The 26,655-nt window shown below is 36.3% G+C and overlaps 1 protein-coding gene across 1 annotated transcript in view; it reads left to right on the forward strand.

The window, feature by feature from the left end:
* The first annotated feature begins 278 nt into the window (after positions 1 to 278).
* The window catches only part of ESR1 (estrogen receptor 1), a 158,710-nt gene continuing 132,333 nt past the window's right edge, over positions 279 to 26,655 (forward strand). The window contains 1 exon segment of the mRNA XM_010707191.4: positions 279 to 359. Coding sequence (XP_010705493.3) covers positions 299 to 359 — 61 coding nt within the window. The 5' untranslated portion in view covers positions 279 to 298.

Genomic DNA, 26,655 nt, shown 5'->3' on the forward strand with positions numbered 1-26,655 from the left:
TTCTCTTAACGTCTGACAACTTGTTGAGATTTATTAGAGCAGTTACTGGGTTTAATTACGTATAGACATGGACTGAGATTTATTGCAGAAAACACTTCCCGTGTGTTGAACAGGGGACTGGTGCCAGTCTGCACGGCACAAGGCAGTGTTTTTCAATACGGGATAGATTTCCATCTAAATTTATCACCTTTCACTGCTAAGGGCGTTATTACTCTTGTGATACATGTTTTCTTGCAAATGTGCTTCTGGTTCAGTTTCCTTGCTACTGAGACTTTTCTATTTTAGTTCCCCGGGTCACATGATCCTTCCAGCCAGTGAGAGCAGTGCCGAAGTAATGGCAACAACCTTCTGGGATAAATGTAAGTGACAAAAAACTCCTAGCTTTTGCTAGTTTCTGTCCCTCACACTCACTTTTAAATGCTGCTTTTACCCAAAACTTTGCTGGGAACACATAGTGGTGTCTATGGAAATGCTTAGAAGTTGTTTTTTTTGTTGTTGTTTTGACTTTTTTTCTTTTTCTAACGTTACTTTTTCTTACTATGTTCCTTTTTTCCTGTATCCTGCAATGTAGCTGAGAAGCCTAAAAAAGCAACTGAAAACAAAAGAAATACATACCAAGCATTGCCTGAAGTTCATTTTGAGTTTAATAGGGAATATTTCAAGTATAATAGTATTTCGTTTAACACATGCTATAGACAGTGTCAACAAACCCGTGCTGCAGCTCTGAAAGACAGATGACACCCCAGCCAAAAATGATTGGTTTGGTTGAAGGAAAATAGTAAAAGAATGTTCTGAAATTACATGGTCAGGTTCTAGCCAGTTGGCTAATACTTAATGGTGAAAGGATTTAATTCAGTTAATGGGCAGTCATGTGTACAGTGCAGCGTATCGTTTCCAGGAGCTTATGAATGAAGTAGAATACTGTGTTTCGATCTCAGCATATGTCGAGTTGTAGTTATCCTGCATGATACTTAAATCATATGTTCATTGAGATTTGTCATATTCTTTTTGTTGCAGAGGCTGTTCCTGTTAAAGAATTACTGTTGTCTTTCTGTTTTTTAATAGTGTCTGAATTTCACAGGTAAAATTTACCTGAAAATTACTAATGAGAAGAGTTTTTGCCTAATTTACCTTTTTTTATTTTCTTATTAAATTTGAGAACAAGTGTTTGTAGAAAAGACCTTGTGGAATAAGCTAAGATCTCCTATTTTCCCTTCATAGCCTCTGACTTAGACCCCATATTGTGTCATTTGTAGGTTCTCAGGCTATTATCACATATTATTTATTTTCTCTATCTGCATATATGCTAACGATCAGGTATTTCATAGAATATGTATGTGTTTTAACCTTTCTCAGTTATTTTTTAATTTTCTCCTAAAATCCATAGAGTATACAGAAATTTTACTTGCTGTTTACTGTGAGATACAAGAAGGAGGGGTGGGGTATGTTAGCTTTTAAGTATAGCTCCTCCCCTCATCACAGGGGCTGAAAGAAAATTTACGTGTTCCAGATTATGTGCTGAATTGAAATGCATTGAATGTGCAATGAATTGAATTGCAGCTGTTTAAACACTCCTTGCCCTGCAGTGTCAGAATCACAGCAACATCCATATGTAAATACCTGATTGAGAAACTGAAAAAATTAGAAACTGCTGCTTTCATAATGCAAGCTGAATGGAATTTAGAAGCCAACCTTAAGACCTTTTTGTTTAAAAGTTTAAACTGTTGCATTGTTGATAAAGCATTGTGTACGCAGGAGAGTGGTTATACTGCTTTTAATAATATTTGTTTATTAGATGGTAAAGCAAGTTCTAATTCAATTTAATGTATTGGCCTTTGTTTCAAGACTTTATACAACACCAACATGCACTTAACTTCACAATGATTCTCAGAGTTGTGTGTGTGTGTGAGTCCTCAGTTTAAGAGATGTACTAATTTGACCAGAGAAATTACTTTTTGTTAATTATAAATAATTAAATTAGAGAATCTTTTATTTTAGTTGTTTATTTATCACTTTCACTTATGCCCACCTGTCTTTGTTTCTAGAAGGTAACATAAAAAAATATGTGAGGGCACATGAGAAAACTGTGAAGATAGTTGAGCAGTGGCACAGGTTGCTTAGGGAGGTTGACATGTCTCCACCTTGCAGACATCAGGACACAATAACATGTGGCCTTGAGCAACTTGCTGCAGGTGAGCCTGCTCTAAGCAGGAGTTACACCAGCTTAAAGAGACTACAGACATCCCTCCCAACCACAGTGATTTCTTGATTCTTGGGAAAAAAAAAAACAAAAAGCTGCAGTTTGGAGGGCTAGGCAACACTGTTAATTTTAGGAGAGATCAGAAGTGACATGTAAATTTTAATCTTAAAATGACACTCCCATATTTTGGACCTTGTCATTTTGTTGTCTTGGTTCAGTCACTAGTTGTTCATTCGAAATCATAGCTATGTGTGTCTTGGCACCTTCTCATGCACCTGAGACAGAGGAGGTTTAGGTTAAATATTAGGAGGAAGTTTTTCACAAAGAGGGTGGTGATGCACTGGAACAGGTTGCCCAAGGGGGTTGTGGATGCCCCATTCCTGAGGGCATTCAAGGCCAGGCTTTTTACCTCTTCCTTGTGGCTATTCAAACTTACTTCTTGCAGTCATCTCTTATTGCGTTTCTTTTTTAGGCTTTGTGTATCAACAGGTGGCACAGAGTGGAAAGAGACATTAATAGAAAGAGAATGAAAAAGTTAAGAGTAAAATTAAAGAGAGCACTGCAGGCAAAGCGTAAATAGAAAGTGAAGGGACAGAACCTTCACTTTCTATACATGAGCATTATGATATGGATGTCTATGGATGTCTTAATGCCATATTTGAATCTTACTGCAGGATCTCTAGAAGTTGAGGGAGCTTGCAAAGTTGTGTGGAAGGACACGAGGAAATAAGTGTCATGGTGGCCATTAGAGACCACAGAGAAATTTAAACCCCAGTTTTATATACTGTATAAGAAGTTGTACTCTACAAGCCTTATGAGTGGTACAAGAAAACATGAGATGATTTGGCAATAAATGTAAGTATGAGAACAGTGAAAATTGGAAAGAAAGTTTGAAAAATAGTATTTATTTGCATATATATACAAATGTCAAATGCACTTGTCAAACATTAAAGTATAAAGAGTTCATAAAATCTCTCTCACAGTAATGTACGAGTATTATTTTTAAATAAAAATGCCAGAAGGTAGCAACTAGACCTGTGTTTAGATAAGGTGATTTTTAATATTTCTGCCATGAAGGGGTAGGTGATGATTTTGATTAAAAACTGTTTATCTTCGTGAGACATAAATACTTACCTTGAAAGCTGTTGCTGACACAAAACCAAAGGAGTGTTGCTTTGAGTAAGTTCAGATTGGAGCTGAAAATGTAGAAGGGCTCATCTCCAAGGTTAACAAACAGGTTGAGACAGATCCCTGTTTATGAGGATCCTTGTGAGCTGGCTATGTGTGATGAGAGCTTGGTAGTAGGGATTGCACTCAGTGACTCAGAAGAGCTCTTCCAATTCTGGCTAAGTAGTATAACTAGCATTTATACACAGTAACTTTCCTGAAGAAGTCAGAGTTTGAACTATGAATACATCTTTTGTCATCAAATTATTGAAGTTATTTTTCTTCCTTTTTTGGAGGGCAACGCTGCAGGTAAATAGGAAAGAGATTTGTACAGTGTTTTTTAGATTGATATGAGCATTTGACTTCTGCAAAAATAAAATATGCCATATTGTTAATTCCAGTGAAAAAAAAACACAAAACCTAAGAATGCAAGAATACATTCTAAGAAGCCAATATTTGTAATAGCCTATTCTGACAACATTCAATTTATACTGATAACTAAACTGAGAAGATTTTTAAATAATAAAATGGTATTGAACAATTTGCCAAGGCACACTATATGTATATAGACATACATATATAAAGAGAGAGAGAGAGGGAGTTGTATTTGGTGGCTAGAATTTGTATATTATCACTTATGGAATCTGAAGACCTTTTTATTTAAAAAAGTCTTTTTTTTTCATATAGGACTATAAATTTAACTAAGTAATTTAATTTGTAATTTTCTAGGTCTATAATTTGGGTTTTCTCTGTTATTTTCTTTCCCAGTAGTTTCTATTGTTACCATTACTTACTGCAGAAAGCAGAATAATGGTTAAAACGATGTACTTTTATCAATATATTTTAAGTACATTCTAGAGTCTAAATGATGAAAATTGGGTAATCTTTAAAAGGGAAAATAATCTTTGTTTTGGAAAATAACCCTGTGGGTTTTTTTTTCCTATTTTTATTAATGTGCAAATTTTAATAATTGTACTGAAGCTAACTCCTACATATAATAAAAATATTATTTATCTTGTGTTGCATTAACCTAAAATCTTGCATAGAGACCAATAATCTACAAGGCAGTAAGTCTGAAATTATGCAGATAATGTTTCACTTTTTTTTTTAAAGTCCAATCAGATTTCTATGTACAACTATTAGTGTTGTGTCTATTCAGTTCTAAATAGCTTTCATTCATGATGTTTTTGGCTCACAATCGCAAAGCAGGTTTTTTTCTGTATGAACTATCAGGTTAGATCTGTTGAGATATCTTGTGGTGTGTCTTAAATGTTTGCTTTATTGTTTATATTCACTATGACAGGTAAACATAAACACAGTGAGGCCAGAATTTGTTGGGTTTGAATTCTGGCAATTTTCTTCAAAGCCCTTTATTTAAAATCTAAATCAAAACAGAGCAATGATTTTCTTCAGATTTTGTTTATTCTCTGAAGTCTTGTGGGTATCTTCTGTGAGACTGCTTATAGTTTTGACTTACGTGTTCTTCAGATGAAGATATGAAAAAATGAATGTGTCTTCACAAAACCACTGAGATTTGCTTTTGCAGTGATAAAGCGAGAGGCATTTCATAGCTGGGTCTCATTTTATTAGTGTCACCAAGTTTGTGGTAATGGACTGAAATGATATTTGTGGGCTTGTCTTGCTCTATTGCTATAAATCAGCAACATGCTAATTCCTTCCAAAATACCATAAATCTCAGAATGTATTCCTCCCCACTATACAAATATGTCCAGAACCAGTGCGAAGCTGTGTTCCCATCATCCAAAGAAATCATTCAGTTTCTACTTGTACTGTATCTCTGGCTGTGTCAAGAAGTTCCTTATTCTATTGACATTGTTGTCTTGTCTGAATGCTTTTGGATACAAATGTGACCCTGAAGTCCTGATTTTTCATGTTCATAAGAAAGCCGATGGCACAATTCACAAGGATGATGAGTAATAATATTTCTGCCACAGTCCATCTGATTGCTCTGTCAACCTTCACTTTTTCTGCAGTTTAAACAGGATTCATTTCAAGTGATTTTACTTCTTTTCCTTATCTATTGTATATATTGTTGTGCCTTTGCATTTCAGTGATGTTTCTGAGTCTCTTGGTTCTCTGGGTATGTGCAGACTTGCGTGTGTGCACACATACATATGTACATGCAGATAGGGGAGAACATCAGTGACACCACTTAAATGAAATTTTGTAACTATATGATATATGAGTTCATAGTTTTTTCTTCAGCACCTCATTTTCTTGGGTTGTCTTTCTCTGAAACTTTTTGCTGTTGCTCACTGGCATGGTTCTGTATACAACTGAAGAGTGAAATTATGAAAAAAAAAGGTGTGTTGGGAAGGTTGGCACATAATAGAAGAATATTACTTTATACTTCATTTTGGACTTTTGGCAAAGGTTTGTCTTTTAAAAAAAAATATTGATTTGTTTTCTTCCCTTATTTCTTTTCTGTTGAAACCTAGCAACGTGAAGGACATGCTTGTAAAAATACCTTTAAAAATAAAACGCAGAAAGCTAAAGAAAGCTGAGTCGAAAGTGGCTCGTAAGACTCAAAAAAAACTTTATGAATTAGGTGGTGAGTCAGTTATGTTTTCTTTCTTTTTTTTTTTTTTTGTTGTTGTTGTCGTTGTTGTTGAAGAGGAGGAAAAAGCACAAGTTACTAATGCTTCTTCCCTAAGGGGATTAAACTAAGGCAAGTAAGACAATCCATCAAGAAAATTTGATCTTTAGTAACTTAAATGATTGAAAACTAGACAAAACATTGGGCAACTAATTATGCTCAAGGCAAAATTATTATGCTTGGAAAATGTATATCTTATGAAGTGAGCCAATATCAGCTGTCTGGTGTTACACAACCCTTCAGCAAACTGTAAAACAGCCAGGGGCTCTAGTCACAGGCAGACTCTTCTGTCCTCCCATTTAGATAGCAGGTTAGGGTAGGACCATGCTCTCCTGGCGTGGACTTCCTGCCAGGTTTCCAACCATTGGTGACTGCTTCTGTGAATGTCTGACAGTGCTCTGGAGGGACAGCAAGGACTTGTTGTCCCCAGTGGCATATAACTCCAGAGGACTGTCTCTATGGTTTAGGCACAGATCATGTTTTCCTATGGTGACAAACTGTAGAGAGGAGAAGTGTCCAATGAGTCATTCCTGGGTCCAGAGGCTACTGTGTCCCTGTTGGGCTGGGATGCATTTAGGAAACCTTTGGAGCAGAGGTTGCAGTTTAGTTTATCTGAAAATTTTAAAAAGGGGGGGAAGGGGCTGGAGGAGTGTTTTATGCACATTTGAGCTGTTCTGCAAAGCTAACCGATGTGCTACTGGGTGAAATTACTTCATCACTACTGCTATGAAGAAAGATAGTAATAGACACAGCTTATTTTAATTAACTAATTACTTTATCTGTACTAGTTAACTGTCACTCATTTATCTTAGATCTAGGTTTGCTCCTGTAGGTCAAAATACTGCTTGGAAAACATTGGACCTTTATAAGAGCATCTCTATTTCTACATTTAAATCCTCCTCTGCAGTCATTGAAACATTATCAAAGTGAAAAACAGACATTTTGGATACATTTTTCCCTCTTGAAAAAGTCTTAAATCTAATTATGCTTCGGCAGATAGAAGGCTTGAGTTATTGTTAGTTAACTCCACCATAAGGTAACACGACTGAGATGTTGTTAGCTACACTCAGGCTTCCCATACACACATCAACTCAATTTTCTTAATCTAAGGAGGAAAGGAGAAACTTGTTTCAGAATAGGTAATGCATGAGGACTTACTTTTGCATAGACAAAAATTACAGTGCATCTGCTTTGTGCTGGTATGTTTTGGCTTTAGTTTCACTCATAGAATCCAGCCTAAATCAGGCAGCTGACCCAGTGCAGCTGTCATAGCAACCAGATCGTGTAGTTTGTTCAGAGTACTTACCCATGTTTATCTCAATGCCTAGCTAGGCTGTTTTTCCTCTCATGGACAGGCTGATCTAGAGCTTCGCTCCTCTAGCAATTGAGAGTCTTGTAATTCCATACTGAAATTGTTTGCGATGACAACTGTCTTTCTTGTGTTTAAGTTCAATGTTGTTTTTATCAGAAGTGTTGGTTTTGTTTTTTTTTTTTTTAAACCAAGGAATTAAAATTTTTATCCATTATTTGTTTAATATACTCTTCAACCTTAAGATCTTTATTGAACCATTTTATCACTCTCTTAACATTGTGAAAATCTTTTTCAGTTCACTGCAGATGATCTTCACCCTTACTACCCTTCATATCATCAGCAAACCTAGTTATATAACTATTCACCCACCTATTTTTCAGGTCACTTATGAGAATATTAAACAACAGAGGCATTAACAGAAAGACTTCTCCACTAAAAAGACCTGTTACTATTAGCTTTTGTGCCCTAACTTTTAGCCCATTATTTAGCCCCACGTTGCCTTTCTGAGGCATCTCAGTTTCTGTGAGAGCCCTGAGAGACAAAGCTTCTTGATATACTTAAGAGGATCCAAATAAATTTAGTTTCTTTTCACATTTGCATTGACTGTAGAATTAACATACTTTTAGAGAATTTTCCACAATGACTTTTCAAATTTTCAAATTGTTCAAATTTCAAATTTTCAAATCAAAAAAGGATGCCATTATTGTGGTCTTTGTAGCAGTTCCTGCTAAATCACCTAGTGTAGGTGTCTTGTCACCTTCTCTCAGCTAACTTAAATTTACGTCTCTCTTCCTCCATACCCTTTTAAGATTTGGCCACCTATTTTGTCTTTTTCCTGTCCTTTAGTACTGATAATTACACTCTTGAATTCTTTTAAAGCTCACCAGCTGGTCCTGATGAATTCTTATTTTTCTCTTTGTTGATTTTTCTGTAACATCTTTTACCAACACTTTAATGTTCAGACAGATATTTCAACAGCCACCCTTAAGGAAATCCCTGTTATGAGAATTTCTCTCCAGGTCCTTGCTATGAGTATGGATGCAAAAACTTCATTTAGTTTTTCTGCCATAGCCTGATTCTTTCAGTGCTCCTTTTACACCTTTATGTCTCAGACCTCTAGACACTTTGGCAATCTTCCTGATCTTGATGTACTTTAAAAATATAAATAGCCTTGCAAGCTGTTTCTCAAACCTTTTTTGGCTTGTCTTATTGCATTTATGCATTTAGTCTCCAGAGCTTTTGTCTTCTATTGTCTTCATGAAGACAACAACTTCAGTTTTTTCAAAGAACTGCTTCAAGTAAATTCCCTATGTCAGTGATTAACTGTGTTACTTTTCCATATTTCCTTCTCATCACTCAGTATATTCTATTTACAACCTGAAAGCGCTTGCTTTTTTATTGTTCCTTTACAACTACTTCTTTATATCTAGGCAGTTCTTATTTTTTAAATCATGGTATTTTCACAGATTTGTTGGCTTTACTTGATCCTACCTGGATGTTTAATTGAAGAGCCTTATGAAAAGTCGAGTCATTAAAAATTAGCATTTTGGTAGCAAAAATTCAACATACTTGGCACTGTCAAATTAATATATCTTTCTCTTGCTGATTATCTGTTTAGCTGCACCATGAAGTATTTATTAACAGTCTAAAGGTTTTATTTTCCAGTCATGCCCAAACTTTGTATTTACTTGTTTGAATGGGAACAGTTGGTGATACCAACATCGTTAATTTGCCTCCGAGGTTTTTAGAATATATACCCAGTCATCACCTACAGTTTATTCAGAGAATTCGGGAATAGTAAAAAATATACTTAGTATTTCCATTTGTGTCCCTCTCAGTGCTGAGCTGTTTTAATGTTCTACCATTTTGAGTGCCACCAGAGAGCTTTTCTGCCTTTTTTCCCCCTTAAAATACTGATACACAGCTGAATATCTTCCTCTGCTCAGTCGATTGTTTCAAAAGCTACATTTAGTTTCTTTTCTAAACACATCTTTGTAAGTTCTATTCCTTCTTAATATGCCTTGGTGGCTTTATTATTGCTGATTTGTTGCTAGTACATGTGTTTTTCTGAAAATGTTTGATCTGATGGTATCTTTCTGATCTCTGTGGTGCTGTCCAGGTTACTGCATTTGACTCTGCATATTTGAAAAATATGTAGCCAAAGTGGGGAAAATAAATAAATAAATAAATAAAAAAAGAAAGAAAGAAAGAAAGAAAGAAAGAAAAAGAAAGGAAAAAGGGTCAACTTTCTCTTGTGCTTGCAACCATCTGAATGAACTGTTTCAGCCTGAATCAGAAAACTCTGAGTGGCAGGACTGCTCAGAGTCTTCACATCATGTGGGTTACAGTCCATCCCAAAAGTGCAGCTCTTCTCTGGGCTCTAATTCCTCTTGGCATCTGAATGCTGGGGGAATTTGCAAGGGGAACCTCAAGGAATGCATCTTCTGTCTGCTCTAGCATTTGCCTAATTCCCACATGTGTACAGGCCTGTTTTCAAGCTGAACAGAGCTATTCTGACTGGGCTGATTTCTTGAGTAGCACAGACTGTGGGATCTTTCAGAATTATTTTCTGCTTGAGATTGTATTTTAGGAAAGAAACTCTGTGTCTTTGTAACGCTGCTTTAAATCAGACAAGAAGTTTTCCAGTCCATAATTATCTGTAATGTTAAAATGTGTTATTTCTTTCTGGCCTCATTTTATCCCAATAGAAGCCGTGTGTCAGTAAGAAATAGAAGTAAATGTGATTCTTTTTGCTTTTCCATTTTCCCTATAGCAGCACATACTCAGCTACCTGCTATACTCTAGGTCTTCCTCACCTTTTTCTCTTCAGGACAGAGCAATATGCAGTGGCTAGCTTTTTTTTCATGTAGATGTATGCTTTTGCATTCAGCTGTAACAGGTTGTTCACCTGAATGCAGGTTATATAACATTCCATGTTGTTTTGCAACAATAAAAGTAGTATTTTTTAATTTATAATTCTTCCAGATGTTCTATTTTTCTGCCCATCTGCCCATCTGGTTAGTGATGGTGTTATTCCTGCATTCATGACTGAGGAAAATACAAAATATTTTAACTGCCAAAATCAACTTCTGAATCACAGTAGGATGTGCTTGGTATTAGATGTTTCTTCATTCAAAAGTGCATTTTTCTAATCTAATAAGCAGTTTTCATTCATTTTAATATATAGCAATTTGTTCCGTTTCATGCTTCTACCTTAAACAAATGGTCTGTCTTTTTTTATCAAATGCCTTACAGAAGCTACATTACATGATACTGTTGATCTCATCAAATATAATGAATGAATAGCTCTTCTGATAGTTTATATACAGTTAGTATGTGTATATATATTGAGGCATAGTATTTTGTTGAAATGTAGCTTCCCAAGAGATCATAAAGTATGCTTTAGAAGTTTTCACATGCCATTCATATTTTCTAGGCAAATGCTTGCTCACAAATCATTTTAGTTCTAGTTGTTTTCATATCTGTGAAAATATTACTTCTAAGAAGAAAGAGAGTTTGGACTTGAATATTTAGACATCATTACTGTCAAATTGTTATCAGTTGTATTTTTATGACTGTAAACTTTTCTGTTGTACAACTATTTCTCCTTTTGTCAAATGATATCCGTATGTTGGATCCAGCAATTTTTAATTTGAGAAATTATAGTGTATAATCTGTAGTATATCCAAGGATTCATTAATAGGGATAGCAAATATTCCTTGCAAGAAAGCACCCTGTGACAAGAATGGCTTTTATTCTATTTAGCTTCGCTATAGCCTTTTGCTGCCCTTTTTTTTTTTTTCTTCATAGAATCACAGAATGGGTTGGGTTGGAAGGGACTTCAAGGATCATGAATCTCCAACCCCCCTGCCACAGACAGGGCCACCAACATCCATATGTAATACTAGGCCAGGCTACACAGGGCCCCATCCAACCTGGCCTTGAACACCTCCAGGGATGGGGCATCCACAACCTCTCTGAGCAGCCTGTTCCAGCACCTCACCACTCTCTTAGGAAAGAACTTCCCCTTGACACCCAACCTAAATCTTCCCTCCTTCAACTTAAAACCATTTCCCCTTGTTCTGCTATTATCTACCCTTGTAAAGAGTTGGCTCCCTTCCTGTCTGTAGGATCCCTTTAGGTACTGGAAGGCTGCAGTGAGGTCACCCCACAGCCTTCTTTTCTCCAGGCTGAACAAGCCCAGCTCCCTCAGCCTGTCTTTGTAGGGGAAGTTCTCCAGCCCACTGATCATCTCTGTGGCTCTCCTCTGGACCCTCTCCAACAGCTCCCTGTCTTTCTTGCGTTTGGGGCCCCAGACCTGGACACAGTACTCCAGATGGGGCCTCAGAAGGACAGAATAGAGAGGGGGACAATCACCTTCCTGTCCCTGCTGGCCACCCCTCTTCTGATGGAACCCAGGATACCATTTGCTTTCCAAGCTGCAGGAGCGCACTGCTGGTTTGTGTTCAGTTTTTCATCCATCAGGACCCCCAAGTCCTTCTCTGCAGGTTCTTCCTTGAGATATTATTGCTCTTTGATTTGTTGCTCATCTTTCCATGATTTTTTTTTAAGTGATCTGTCTTGCTAAGTATATTGTTAACTTTATTTGTACTGTTCTTTATGTATTTAGTTACATACTTGAAGTTAAGAATATAAGAGCTTTTCTGGATCTAGGCGCTAGTCTCTGTTACTTTTTTTATGACTACTTTCATTTTGTTTTTCACTTTCCTATCACTCATTCTTCTTTTTATATTATTTCCTAACCTTGTCTATACAACCCACATCTCTCTTACTCAATTTCCTTTCTGGGCTTCTCTTTTCTCAAGCCTTTCTTTCTCAGTCTTTTCCATCCCTCCTAACAGTTTTTAGCTCTGAATAATTACCTTATCAGCATTGCTACTCTTGACATTGCATTTGCTTTCCATGTCTTATTAAGCAGCCTATTGCATGTAGAAAATATCTCTAATTTTGAGGGAATATGTGCATGAAAAGAATAATAGGGATGCAGTTACTAAGACCAATGCTTTTCTTTCTTGTATCTCGCATAAATTCTGGGTTATAGTAATGGAGTTAAACAAACCTCTGGCTACAATGATTGATAATGTTTTTCTGATCTGCTCCCTTTCCTTTCATGAAACTCTTGAGGCTGCTATCCAAAAAAGCTGTCACTGGGGATGTGAAAAAATGCTATGGCTGAAATGAAGAACTACCAAATGCATTTTCACTGTTCTGCATTTTTAGAGATAATAGATTCTTACAAAATCATTGACCCTTGTGAACTTTAAGCTGTGAACCTTAGCACCGTTCCATAAATGAAAGCAATGACATTATTTTCTTCTTGATGACAGCTTATTTTCCTTCTCTTTCTCCTTTTGTTCTTCCTCTCTTTCCTCTTACTTCCTCATCTCTTCTTCTTCCTTCCCTTCCTCAAAACAGAGCTGTTCTATTCATCTTAGCATGGCTGTTAAATTGAAATGGCAAAATAAGTCATCTTTCCCAATGCTTGCTAACTGCAGAAGATATTAGATGGTTCTGAGAGTCATTATTAAAAATAAAAGAAGTTATGAAATAAGATGGTTGTTTGGTTTCAGCAATTTTCTTCATTTTTGTTTGGGAACGAGAACAGGAAAATCTTCAGCTCTGTTGCTGATATGTATTTGAACGAACATATTTGTTTTCTTAGTTGATCCAGATGTTTCAGTCTGTGAGGAGAAGAAACTTCCCTTGTGCATGTGCATGTTTTGTTCTGTGCTTGACTGGTGGGTCAGTTTACAAGGTAACATAATGCACAGACTAATAAACCTGCATGGGCCTCCACCTCAGTGAAGCCTGCTGGCAAGCCCTTTTGTTCTGCAGAACATGGCAAGTGCTAGTAAAGAGAAATTGAAGTAAGGCCGCCTTGGTACTGTTCTTTCCTCTGTAAGTAGGGGACAGTGAAAGAGGAATTTAGCTCAGCCCAGCTACTGCAAGTAGTACTGTCAGGATGCCTAGGCAGTACGCACTCTGGCTTGGCATAGACTAGAAGGCATATTTAGTTCTGTTGTAGCAAGCTGTAGCGCTCAGACTGAAACATCATTGGTTGTGTTTTTCCATATGTTTCCTCTCCGGTATGGAGTTGCAGGAACCTACCTGGTTCAGGAGGAAACTCTTAATGTTTAGTCCCTTTGCTGATGAATTCTACTCTGGATAATCATTATCAGTTTTTCTTTCCTCATTTTCTTCTCACTGTCACCATTTGTGTCATGTTTTACTCTCTCTTCTTTCCCCATGCTTTAGTCTCTTCTCTGTCCCTGCATTCTTTCTGCAGCTTCTGACAGGGTCTACTGATGGAGAAACCATGTAGAGTTCTCCCTAGAGCATGCAGCTACCAGCTCCATCACCCGTACAACAAACTTGAGCAGCAGGAAGGTTTGCATACATTGTCTTGATCAGGGAGGAGAAGTAAAGCCAGAGTAGTGACATTTTCAGACTGCTCAGATGTTGAAGAGCATGTGACGTTTTTGCAGCCTTGAATGAATTAGGAAACTTGAATTCATTTTTTTTTATTTTTTATTTTTTTATTTTTTTTCTCATTTGTTTGTTTGTCTTTTTGGACAATTGCTTGCTTTTCTCAGTCTAAACCAATACTGCAAAATACCTAGGCTTCACTCTGTAATGAATATGATCATATATATATATATATATATATACATATGCATTTATATTAATATTAATGTTTATAAAGGACATAGATATAATGTCATACATCAGGATGTTCATTTTGTAGAGACACTGTGTGGTTCTTCCACCCACTCTGTTCCCCTGACTTCTTTCCTTTCAAATCTGAAGGTTTATTTTGCTTTTGCTTTGAATAGTATTGCAAGCAGTGAAGACAGTTGGATCCATGAACACGTGAGCTTTTTCAGATTATTCTTTGTATGGGCAGAGAAGAAGGGTTTCATAACATACTCAAATGGCTTAGTTCACCCTGCAACAGCTTGTTTCTTTCAAAGGTGATTGGAAACTTATTGGTATGAAGAGCTGGAGTGATTATAAATTATAAGCTGGCAAATGTTATGCATGCTGTCTTCTTATCTTTCTTACTTTCTTATATTTCTAAGCAAACCTGCCACAGCTGAAAAATTGGAAACAATGAGAGTACAAAAAACAGAGAGATGGAAGAAACACTTCCTCAGTATGGAGTTTGGCAATATTATAATACTTGCACTATTTGTACTGAGTGAAAAAAAAAAGTTTTATCTGGGGAGGAGAGAAAGGAGAAAGTAGGTGAAAATATAGTCAGGACAGAAACCTGGGGAAAAAGTGCAGATATTAAAGGTGGGGATAATTAACTATTGGAAAAGATGCAATTCTCTAGGTTGTTTTCAAGAAGGAGATGATCTTCAAAAATAAATCTATTCAGAAACACAGATCATTATACTAACTTATACAAGTAGGCAGTGTATGGAAGAAGATCAATTTCCCAACTGCAGCATAGTTGCATAATTCAGAAGAAATAAATTTTCCCGAGTCTGTTTCACATGCATGGATTATGCTTGTTCTTTATCACTCCTAATCCACTGCCCAGTCATTCTAATTCTGACTCTGTTGGTAACTTCTGCTGGGACACCTGAAAGCCTTTTCCATGATGGTGCTGTTTCTAACTTGGTCAAGAGTTCCACTAGTTGACTGGGAAATGCCTTAATTGATAAATGTTGCTAGATTTCTAGAAAGCTTCATGTTGATAGTGTAGCAGTATGAAATATTGATGTCTATAACAGCACAGCTATTTTATTCACAGACTTTTCTTTGAATATTTTAACAATATGTCTTTATTTTTATCTTTAAAAAATATTTTGAGTTGTTTGAAAAACAGCTTCTGTGCCAAACTCCTCTTAAGACGAACGCACCCTTAATGCACATTGCGATTTTATTCCAGTCTATCTTTCCCTTCCCTCCTCCCCCCTCTTTTTTTTTTTTTTTTTCCTCTTTTCTCTTGCTTGTTCACTTATCTGGGTCCCCTTAGCAACATCTTTCACTAATGGAAAAATAGCAGTGCTTTCTGTACTCTCACTGTTTCAATCGGAAATGAAATTTACTTGGCAAAACATTTAGGTTTTCCGTCCTACTATTCCTTCTATCATCCTGAACACTAAATATTGTGCAATAAGGAGATCTGTGGATTATTAATTTGTGTTTCTCATAGTTATTGCGATGTGAAGTGGAAGTAGAAATGTGTAAAATAATCATCTGTGTATGGTAGGATTGTTGTCTCTGGATTGGATGAAGAAAGTCTCTTATATTTTGTACAGAGGCATATTATGGTCTGCAATCTCCAGAGAAACTGCTTTGCAGAGTTCCTCTAGAGAGACAAGAGAGTCACATAATGGAAATTCACCATGATCTCATTTTGCTCAAAAAGAATTCACTGTAAGGAATGTATTCTAAAGTTAACAAAAAAAAAAAAAAAAAAAAAAAAAAAAAAAAAAAAAAAAAATTCCTGACTTCTGGAGGCCAGGGGGTGCTATAGGTATATGCATTATAATCTCTGTGGGTTTAGTAGTCAGTACACAGAGCTGTTGTTTTTTTTTTAGTTCTGTAGTTCTTCTGAATTCTGTTTTGTATTTTAAATAAATTCAGCAGGAAAATTTGTCTGTGTATATGCATGTCTTGATTAGCTTTAGAAGGGTCATTGGATTTCTTGTATTTTTCGTGTATACCCATCTTATCTGACAAAGAGAATGGGTATATGGGGCTCAGACCTGATAGCTCAGACCTGGGAAATGATGAATCTTATGCCAATAATACAATTTATTTTGCTAAGGAGAGAGAACTTGCTGTATGGAATGAAATGAGGGATGCAAATTTTGTTTCCCAGATGCAGCTTATATATAAAGATATGTAAGTAAAAAGTATATGTATATATACATACATGCATCTTTACATTGTTTTCACAGTGGGGAGATTTTCTCCTGTTCTCATAATTCATACATATGCAAGCTACAAGGAAATGTATGAGAAGTATCAGTTTTTCAAAAGTTGATATTATAGGTATGTAATAATTCACATAGTATGAATGCGAGAGAGACATCAGTAAGTTCTCACATATCATATTTGGTTTTGTTTGTGTGTTAGCCTCTGGTGAACTAATAATTGATTAGACAGATGAACTGTGGGAAGGAAGCTCAGGTCCAAGTTTTATTAAGCACTGAAATGTTTTCCTAGAAGTGGTTATTTGAGATTGCACAAATTCAATCATGAACCATAGGATCTAATTACCTTTTCATCATAATTTTTGATTGCCTGTTCTACTAAACTATATTATTTTAATAACTATTACAAAGTATTATATCTGATGTGAAACAAATTAAAAAATATATTAAAATAATAATTTCTTTATTTCCCACTTCCAAAAGTATAGAATTAAATGCACACATTATTCCTGTCTTTAGTGTAGCCTAATGGTATGGTTTGTAAACACATTTAATATATTTTTTGCGTGTATACACCTGTGTGTGTGAATTACACAAAGTTTTTCAGAATGTTGTTTTGTTTCAGAGATATCTTGACAGACTTGTGTGCCTTTCACATGCACTTGTAAATCATTTCAGCTGTGGAGGGGTTTTGATTTGAGTTTGTATTTTAAAAATAATAAAAATAAAAATTAGTTGCTAAAATAAATATAATTTTTCTTAAAAAAAAAAAAAGTTAAAAAATGAATGGACTACAACCAGAAAGACTACATACAAAGCCTGTGTCTATTGATATTGCAGGGAAACAAGGAACACGGTGGTTTCACATTAAGAAGATTCTGACAGCAATCCTAACTTGAACTTCCTGCCCTCCTTTCAATGAGAATCACAGTTATTGTGTCATCCCTACATTAGAGCTGACCCCATTGAATCATGCTGTACCACATAAACTGAAAAAAGTTTTTCTGGTCCAGCTGAAGGGATTGGTTTGGATTTACGAAGGAGATAGAAGAAACTGGAAAGTCAAGAATCCTATAAGCAATATGAAGTGAAACTACATCGTCTAAATCCCAGCAAATAGGCAACATAAAGTCACATTGAAGACAGTGGCTCTCACTGGCATTGCAGGTTAAAGACAGGCAGTTCAAGATAGTTCATAGTTGCATACCACATTATTTAGTGCAATACACACCTTTTCTTCACATATAGTTTACTTTTAGTCTGCATGTTCCTTTATTAATCTATTCATTCTATGAGTAGTCCTACACTGATACAGCAACAACTGAAGAAATGGCTATGGAAGGGTTTTGACATGAAGCCATTATCTAAGATTAGGAAGGGTTTCTACTTGATCTGTATAGAAAATATATGGGCCTGATTTTGCATAAAAGGGACTTCTGCTGTGTGAACTCTGACCTGTGATGACTGTGTATGTCCTTTTACTCTGAAGGCAATCAGTATAACTTATGTTCTGTGCCACAATTTAACTCTGGAGTCTGAATGGAAATTACTTTTTAAGGATCCTGTACTACACAGACTCTATTAATTGCCATTATGTCTGAAATGATATCCTTTTGAAGAGTTGACTTCAAGTCACCATAATTTATCTAAAAGTTAATATCTTCCATTATTGGTTACTGTATATATCTGAGCACAGTATGGTTGTATACTTTCCTGGAGATCTGGACTGAATCATCTAAGATTCTTAGTGTTTTTGGAGGCGTTTTTTTTTTTTTCCTTCTGATTTGACCCAGGAATAGAAAAAGAAAACTAGAAGAGTAGTTGGAAATAAGCTCTCAGAGACTATATTTTTCCTTTCTTCCTTCCTTTCTTTCTTTTTTTTTTTTTTTCTTTCCACTACAAGTCAAAAGGAAATCTTGAAGACATTTAAAAAAGAACAGGATGTTTGTTGTCGTTATTTTATAAACACTGTTTGCCTTCCTCCTTCCTCTTAACAATTATTTTTGGAATAGTGTTTTTGTAAGAGAATAGGGAAAGATTATTTTGTCATCTACTTAGTAGTTAATGGCAGATATCACAGCACTTCTTACTGTGTCAGACAATGTCTGTTGGCACATGTTCTAGAATGTTGCCAGGGTAACAATGTGTTTTCTCCATTTACATTATTACATTAAATTATTTTCTCAGCTGTAAAACTGAATTTTAGGAAATCAAATGTGAAGTATGCATATGCTTGATGTCTTACTGCTAATGAGAGAAATACAATTATGTTTGCAGTGATGTGTTCACTAGGTAAATACTGAACATAAAGGAAAAGTCTTCAAAATTCATAAAAACTACTATTTTATTCTCAATTCAGCTTAATTGTCTATGCACAGTACATCATAGAATCATAATTACATAATTGCATGATATCTCTACATAGGTTCTTCTGAAAGTAATGCTTCTGTTTATTACCATGGAAATCATAAGAGATATAAAGAGGTCAATAACACTATTTGATAGAGAAAATTATTAGTTATAAAGCACTTTTTTTCAACACAGTCAACACCTTTAGCTGTGCGTTTTCACCAGTGATGAACAAGAGCCTGTATGCTGCATTTCTAAAAATCTGCATGGCTACTACCCAGAACATGGCTTGTCTTTCTTGCTGTTACCAGTGTTGAAATGCACCACTCACCACCTCACTGGGCTCACATTTATTGTATGGTCTCCATCAACACTGAGTACATGTCAGTGAATGTCAGTGGGTGCATTTTTTTCCTCATGGAGGAATTCAGTGGCATGCCTTTTCTTCTTACGCACTTCTGTGTCAGTCAGTCATAAGCCATTTTGCCAGGCTGCTCCTTAGCTGCCATCTGTTGCACAGTAATAAAATTTAATGAAATATTGGTGGGAACGTTCAACCTCTGCTGCCACATCACCAATATCCTCCTCTGACACTGAGGGCTAACACCATAAAATAGGAGGTGTTACTTTTGGAATAGCCCTCATATAATATCTCTTCTTTAGACACAGGATATATTTTGCGTTACTCTTGAACAACTATTCCATGTTTCAGCACCATTATGTAATATATGGTAAAATTCTTATTTTGAATGTTGCTATGAAAACATTTTAATAAGTTAATTTCCTCATTAGTCTTTTGGTGTTTTAATATAAGACATCATTACGAAATTGCTGAGGCCAGAAGGACAGTATTATTTTTATTTTAGAGGTTGTAGATGGTGTAAATATTGGGCACTCTCTATTAGTAGAATTTAGAAGCTTTTAAGAACTTCTTCTCAGGACCTAGCGTTGTAAAGCTCTTTGTGTTTTCAAATATAAACCTAAAGCATAGCTAGTATCTATAAGTTCTCACTTCCTCTGTAAATTGTACATGGTTTAAGTATTTTGAAGGTGAAGACATTGCTTGAAATAGATCGGATTTGACTAAAAGACCCCTTCTTTGCTTGGATTTTCAGTAGCAATTTATGATACAGGCAGGATAGCTGAAAACATTAAGTGTTTGGATATGGAAATGACCAAAGGAGAAATCAAAACTTAGTACTGAGTTTATTTAAATTAGGATAATGAAATTATTTGAGAGAAATTATTCTTGAGATTCCAAACCCAATATTTTTGTCATCTGTCAAGTTTTAAAAGATTAATTACTACCAAAGACAGTATCTACTATTTGAAAATCAAAATGATGAGTGGTTTACTACAGTCTGAGTTCAATTATATGCTAAGCTTTTGGACACATTTTGAAGGAAAAAAGAGATTAAAAAGTAGGCAGTAAAGGGAAAATGAAATATTGATCTACCAAAAGTTGATTGTGCCACACTAATCTGATTCATTCTTTGATAATAGAATTTCCAGCCAAAGGCCATCTGATCAGTTTTACCAGTGTTAGGTGAAACATTTCAGGGAAAGCACATTAAAAAAAAAAAACAAAAACTAAATTGGAGATGGTTAAGTCCCTCAAAGCAGAAGGTCTGTAGAAACTAATCTGCGCAGTTTAGCGAACTGTAAAACTGAATTTTAATGGTATAAACTGAAAGCTGTAGTAAGAAATATTGTTACTTATCCATGTAAGCTGAGATCTCCTCCCCCACACCTGGAAGCAACTGAAGTGAATTTGAATATATACTTGAGTATACTTAGACATGTTTGGTTTTATGTAGATCTCAACATATTAGTTGTTAAATAGATAGTTATGATACTGATACTATTAACATGGCTGTAAATGAGGTAAGATGTTCAGGTGTTTCAGTGGATATTCCCCCCTCACCGCTAGGGTGGAAAAATTCCAAGACTGACTCATGAGACTGAGTGTGTATAGGTCCACAGGGCAAGATGACATGTATCTCAGGGTACTAAGGAAGCTTGCTGATGTGGCTGCTGAGTGATGCTCCATCATGTTTGAAAAGTCCTCAGAGACTAGAAAAAAGGAAACATTACTTCCACTTACAAGAAAGGGAGGAAAGAGGACCTGGGAACTACAGGCCAGTAAGCCTCACCCCTGTGCCTGGGAAGATCATAGGACAGATCCTCCCGGAAGACATATTAAGGCACGTGAGAGATGAATGGGTGATCCAAGAGAGCCAGCATAGATTCACCAGGGAAAGATTATGCCTTACCAATCTGGTGGCCTTCTGTGATGGGGTGATGACATTGGTGGACAAAGGAAAGGCAACAGAAGTCATATACCTGGACTTCTGCAAGGCATTTGACATAGTCCTCCACCACATCCTTATCTCTAAATTGGAAATATATGGATTTGAAGGATGGACTATTCGGTAGTGAAAGAATTGATTGGAAAGGTTATAGTCAATAGCTCTATGTGGAGCCAGCCTCTAGATGGAGGCTGGTGATGACGCCAGTGGTCCATCTTGGGATTCAATTTTCTTTAACAGCACATAGATGTTGGGATTGAGTGCACCCTTGGCAAGTTTGATACAGCAGAAGGAAGGGATGCCATCCAGAGGGACCTTAATAAACTTGAAAGGTAGGTCCTTGTGAACCTAATGAGTTTCAACAAAGCAAAGTGCAAGATTTAGCACTTGGGTTGAGGTAATCCCAGATGTACAGAAACTGGGTGAAGAAATCCTGGAGAGTAGCCCTGCTGAGAAGGCAGCAGTGTGTGCTTGCAGCCTGGAAGGCCAATGGTATCCTGGATTCTATCAGAAGAAATTGAACAGGAATTTGAAACGTAAGCAAATTTTATTTTTACTGTGAGGATGGTCAATCGCTGGAAAAGGCTGGCTGGAGTGATTGTGGAGTCTCAGCCTGTGGAGATATTGAAAATCTGCCTGGACACAATGCAGAGCAACATGCTCTGGATGACTGCTCAAGCAGCAGAGTTGTACTGAATCTCAGGTGAGCCTTTTCCACTTAAGTGATTCTTATATTCTGTGATAAAGGGAAATACACAATTGTAGAAGTCTCTATAGGGCTACTTTTGGAATGCTGTATATAATCATGGTTATCAGGGTTGCCAGGAAATCAACTTAAAGTAGAGAATGAGCACAAAATGTATAACCAGTATTTTGAAAGGAAAGTCTGGAAGGAGTACGAAGAATATGACACAGTGCTGTAAATTAAGGAGCATGATCTTGAAGTAATGTATTGTACTGTTTAAGCTAAAAAGTGATGGTAGAACAACTGAGCTGAAATTTGATACAAAGTTAAATGATATTAAAATGCATATGGAATTCTAAAGTAGTTTTCCTGTAAAACTGAGATGTTCTAGCTAATAAGAACTTCTTATTTTGTCCAAAATGAAATTCTCAGGTAAGTTGAAGACCCTTCTTAACATATAGATCAGGTTCTGTTGTGTCTTTAATCTCTGCTTAAAAGTATAGAAGCAGATGAAGATGGTCAATAAATTTTTTAATGCAGGCAAAATGATTTATTTCAATTAGTGTTGTTTTTAAGAATGCTGTGGGTCATCCATGGGAAAAATTAGCCTGTGCACAGCACAGCAATTCACAGCAATAAAATTCAGCACAAACTGTTATAAGGAGCTGAAAATTAAAAAAAGATCTATTGCACAACCTTAATTATTGACAGTGTTGCTAGACTTTCTTAGGATGCAGTTATATAATGTGTCTTAAATCAAATAACAATGTTTTATAAGAGCCAAACAAATACATGGAGTTATAAAAATTACAGTACACAGCAGTACAGAACTCTTTCATGTGTATCACTACTGCAGAATGTTCAGTGCACTTAAAGTAAATATTTCTTGACAAATTAGAGGGCTGGGTAATCACTGCATGAAGTTTAACAAGAGCAAGAGCCAGATTCTGCACCTGAATATATGTACAGAGTTGGAGACGAGAAGCTATGGAGTAGCCCCATGGAAGGGGATCTGGGGGTTCTGGCTGAAGGCAAATTGTACATGAGCCAGCAGTGAGCGCTGGCAGCCAAAAGGCTCTACTGTACCCTGGGGTGCATCAGGCCCACCACTGCTACAGGGCAAGGGAAGGGGTTGTCCCCTCTGCTCTGTGCTATGCGGCCTCACCTCAAACCTTGGGACATAGAAGGACATAAAACTACTGGAGAGCATCCAAATGAGGGCTACAAAATGGTGAAGGGTCTGGAGTGCAACGTGTATGAGGAGCAGCTGAGGTCCCTGGATTGGTTCAGCCCAGAGCAGTGGAGCTGAGGGGAGCCCTCATGGTGGCTGCAGCTCCTCACAGGTGCTCTTTGGTGATAACAACAGGGCCTGAAGGAACAGCATGGAGCTGTGCCCGGGCAGGATCAGGTGCGGGTTAGGGAAATGTTCTGCACCAGAGCATGGTGGGCACAACCCCAAGCTACTGGAATTCAAGGAGCGTTTGGACTCCACTCTCAGACTCAGAATTTAAATATTGGGTGGTTCTACGTGGAGCCAGGGGGTTAGACTCAGTGATCTTTCTGGATCTCTTCCGACTGTGGATATTCTGTGATTCTGTTATTCTGATCAGGTTTATTAGAAAGACTTGTGATTATCTGAACATTTGTACTTGACAGGATTTACCTAAATAAATATAGATGTAAAGTGTTTTAACATTTACATATTAGTGGTAGGTATTCAGAATTTCGTAAGTCTGCAGAGGCATTGATTCTGGAAATGATATGGTTGCTGCTGTTGAAGAGCTCTTTAATTATTAAGGTTTTTTTAATCGAGTGGGGCATGAAGCATTAATGAACGGTACCTTTAAATTGGTCATTACGTCTTGATACAGTTTATTTACTTACATAGAAATAATTGAAATCTGCCATTATTATTGCATTTTCTCCATGTGGTCTCAAGTTTCTAGACATCACAGTATCTTCATTTCTGTTCATAGACTCACACTCAATGCTTCCCACTTAGTTTTGATATTTCAGTACTTATAGAATCAATGCTACTCCTATAGAGCTCACTTACTTGTTTTTATCATGCTCCTTTTAACACAAAAGTTTAGTCCATCATTGGTTACCATTTTCTATGTATTTTGCATGCTCACATTACAAATATTTCACTAATCCCTTGACACAGCCAGGATGTCTGTGTCTTCATTTACAGCTAGAGATTGCATTTCTGCCATCATATTTCTTAGGCCTACCAGCATTTGTGTACAAGAATGTGCACCAGTTTTCTTGTTCTCTAGTTAAAACTTGTTTTATGTTGCCTTTCATCCTCTGAAACTGATAGCACTGAATTTTCTTATCTTCATCTCTAACAGTTAATTTGCATGTATATTTATATGTGGTCACTCTCCCCCCACTGGTCATTTCTTTTTCTTATTTATATCCTCTCATTTTGTTTACTCATAATCCCCTCAGTCTTATGGACTATCAGCTTGGTTCCTTGTTTTCTTTAGCAAAGGAATCCTTTTTTTGAGGAATCAATTCTATTTACTGATGAGTCTGAATCTCTGTTCTTTCTGTTATATTCTGAAGAAGACATTAAATCTTGATTCTCTTTCTCTCTTCCTGATTCTGAGTAGAATATTGGAAACATTCAGGAAATGTCACCATTGAAGTCATGTTCCTCAAGTTGTTTTATAGGACTTTATATTTTTCCTCTGTCTCCAGGTTAGTAGCACAACTTTCTTAGCATTATGCATTACCTGTGTTATTCAGGCAATATAGCATTAATTTAATTAAATTAATCAGCTCAGAGATTAAAAATGGTTCAAAATGCAGGGGAAAGTTAATCTACTTCAGTATCTGGTGTTATCTTGGATATTATCATCTGGTGAAATGACATCTTGCGTGTAGAAAATGACAAAGGGAAAAAAAAAGGATCAAAACTAATTAACTTCTAGGGAGCTCTTAGGCTTTTAAGAAGTATATCTATGTGCATAAAAATATAATAAGAGTTTTGTAACCACCTTATGTCCAAGAAACATTTCTTTGGTTTTCCTTTGATCCTTAGTTTAGAAAGGATGGTTTTTAAGCAGAAAAGGAAACGTTGTTTTTCTGTACTGTTCTAGCATGCAGAGACAGCAAATCTCCTTCCTTTATTTTCCATCTTGCAAGAGTATTAACATAATATTAAGCATGAGCCTTTTTTTTGCCTCTTGTATATTCTTAGAAAATTCTTTTTAGTGACATCATTTTATTGCTGCAAAAATATCTGAGATTTTACTACAATTCACAAAGGATTATGATTGCATATAAAAGAGAAAAAAATGGAAAAGCATTCAACTGGTCAGTTAGGCAAAGAAGGTCAGAAAAACAACTATGTATTGAGAATGGAATTATGTCACTAAAAGGTAAGCTGATTCCTATTTAGCTTTTTTTTTTTATTTTTCTCCAAATTACTCTTGATCAACTTTAAATATTTAAATATAAAATATGATTCTCTATTTCATTTGCTAAGCTTTAGTAACCAGTGACTGTAATCCTATCAGCTTTCATCTCAATATTACCAGTACTGCCTAGAGACTATTCATTAAGTGTTGATCTGAACACTTCAGTACCTCCTGGTGCACAGTATCTGCCATCTTTTTCATAAATTTGACATGTTACATATGAAAATATTTTGTCTAAGCAACTCTAAACCATTCATACAACATAGATATTCTGCATGGATAGACAGACGGATATTTTTCAATTCTCTTTCCCCAACTGTTGTACTGATGCTTGAAAAGCAGCACAAATAATGCACATACATTCATGGTTTTAGCATAATATGTTAGGATTCCCCGAGTAATAGGTAGGAGTCTGTGGGGGTTTGTCTTGTGAGAATTTGTGGGCTGGTGGAAAACTTGTTATGTGTGGCTATGACCCTAGGGGATTTATCCACTGGGTGGGAAAATCTGTGACCAGCTCGTTTTCTTAGTTCAATCCTGCTTCTTTACTTTCATGAAAGAGTTAAACTTGGTTCCCATTTTCCAGAGAGAAGATGTATTTTCTACTAACTTATCCTTTGCTCCCTCAGATTCCTACTGTTATTGTTTTTTTTTCTTAATTGTTTGGGCTTTTTTTTTCCCCCCTTTCTTTCTTTTGTTGGGGGTGTGAGAAACATAAACTGTTGAAAACTTGGGAAAAACAGCAATGGAGAAGATAGAGATGGGAAGAGATGGCTAGGACAGAGACTAGATAAGAAAAAATTAAAATATGGGTCAGGTCACAGACACTTTAAAACGATGGGCAGACATCCATCACGGTAGTGAATATGTCATTAAAACTTATCTATTAGGTAAGTCCCAAAGCACAAATGTGAACTTCTAGGGATGGGTACATTGTTTTAGAGTTTGTGCTCCTGTTCAAGGGTGAGCTGTTTGGATTTGTGTCTGTTGTTAGCTGCAGAAAGGAAACTCTTAAATTGGGTTGTCATTTTGCTTTCCTATGCTCAAGAGCTCATATAGTTGTGCATTGTTCTGCCCCTGATTTCGCTTTTCTTAACTAAGCACTTGCCCTTGTTTAATTTTAATCATAGTGTTCAGTACTGTTTGCAAACATGAAGCGTTTATGTCTTCTGTCCTCTTGGAAGTGAGAATGTCATTATGACCACAGGTCACTATGGGCTGCCTGTCACCTGTAGCTGTGGAAATGAGTTACTGAGTAAAGACTGGATTTAGCAGGGCCCTCAGAAGCTGCGTTATTAAGCAATGTTCTTTCATTTGGGATTTGTTTCTGACCTTTATGATTATATGCAAGTTTTGTTAAACATTTTAACTCTTGGTAATAGTCACTTGGAAGTAACTGACAACTTTTAAAGCTTTCTGGGAAGATTTCTTTACATTTCCTTACAGAGGATTCCCTCTAGATAATGGATCAGAACCTTGTGGGAACAGGTCTGTTTTCAACAAAATAAGAAACTAGAGGGAAGATGCTTCCCATGCTCCAAGGAAAGCAAGGGTTACAAGCACATATCTGCAAGACTGAATTCTGCGGACATTGTAGAGACTCATGGCACATTTCTCTCTAGTTTGAGATCTCTTTTATTGAGTTAAAAATACATCTAATACACTTGCTAAATCTT

The sequence above is a fragment of the Meleagris gallopavo genome, chromosome 2, assembly GCF_905368555.1.
Source record: "Meleagris gallopavo chromosome 2, MGAL_WU_HG_1.1, whole genome shotgun sequence".
Taxonomy (NCBI): Eukaryota; Metazoa; Chordata; class Aves; order Galliformes; family Phasianidae; genus Meleagris; species Meleagris gallopavo.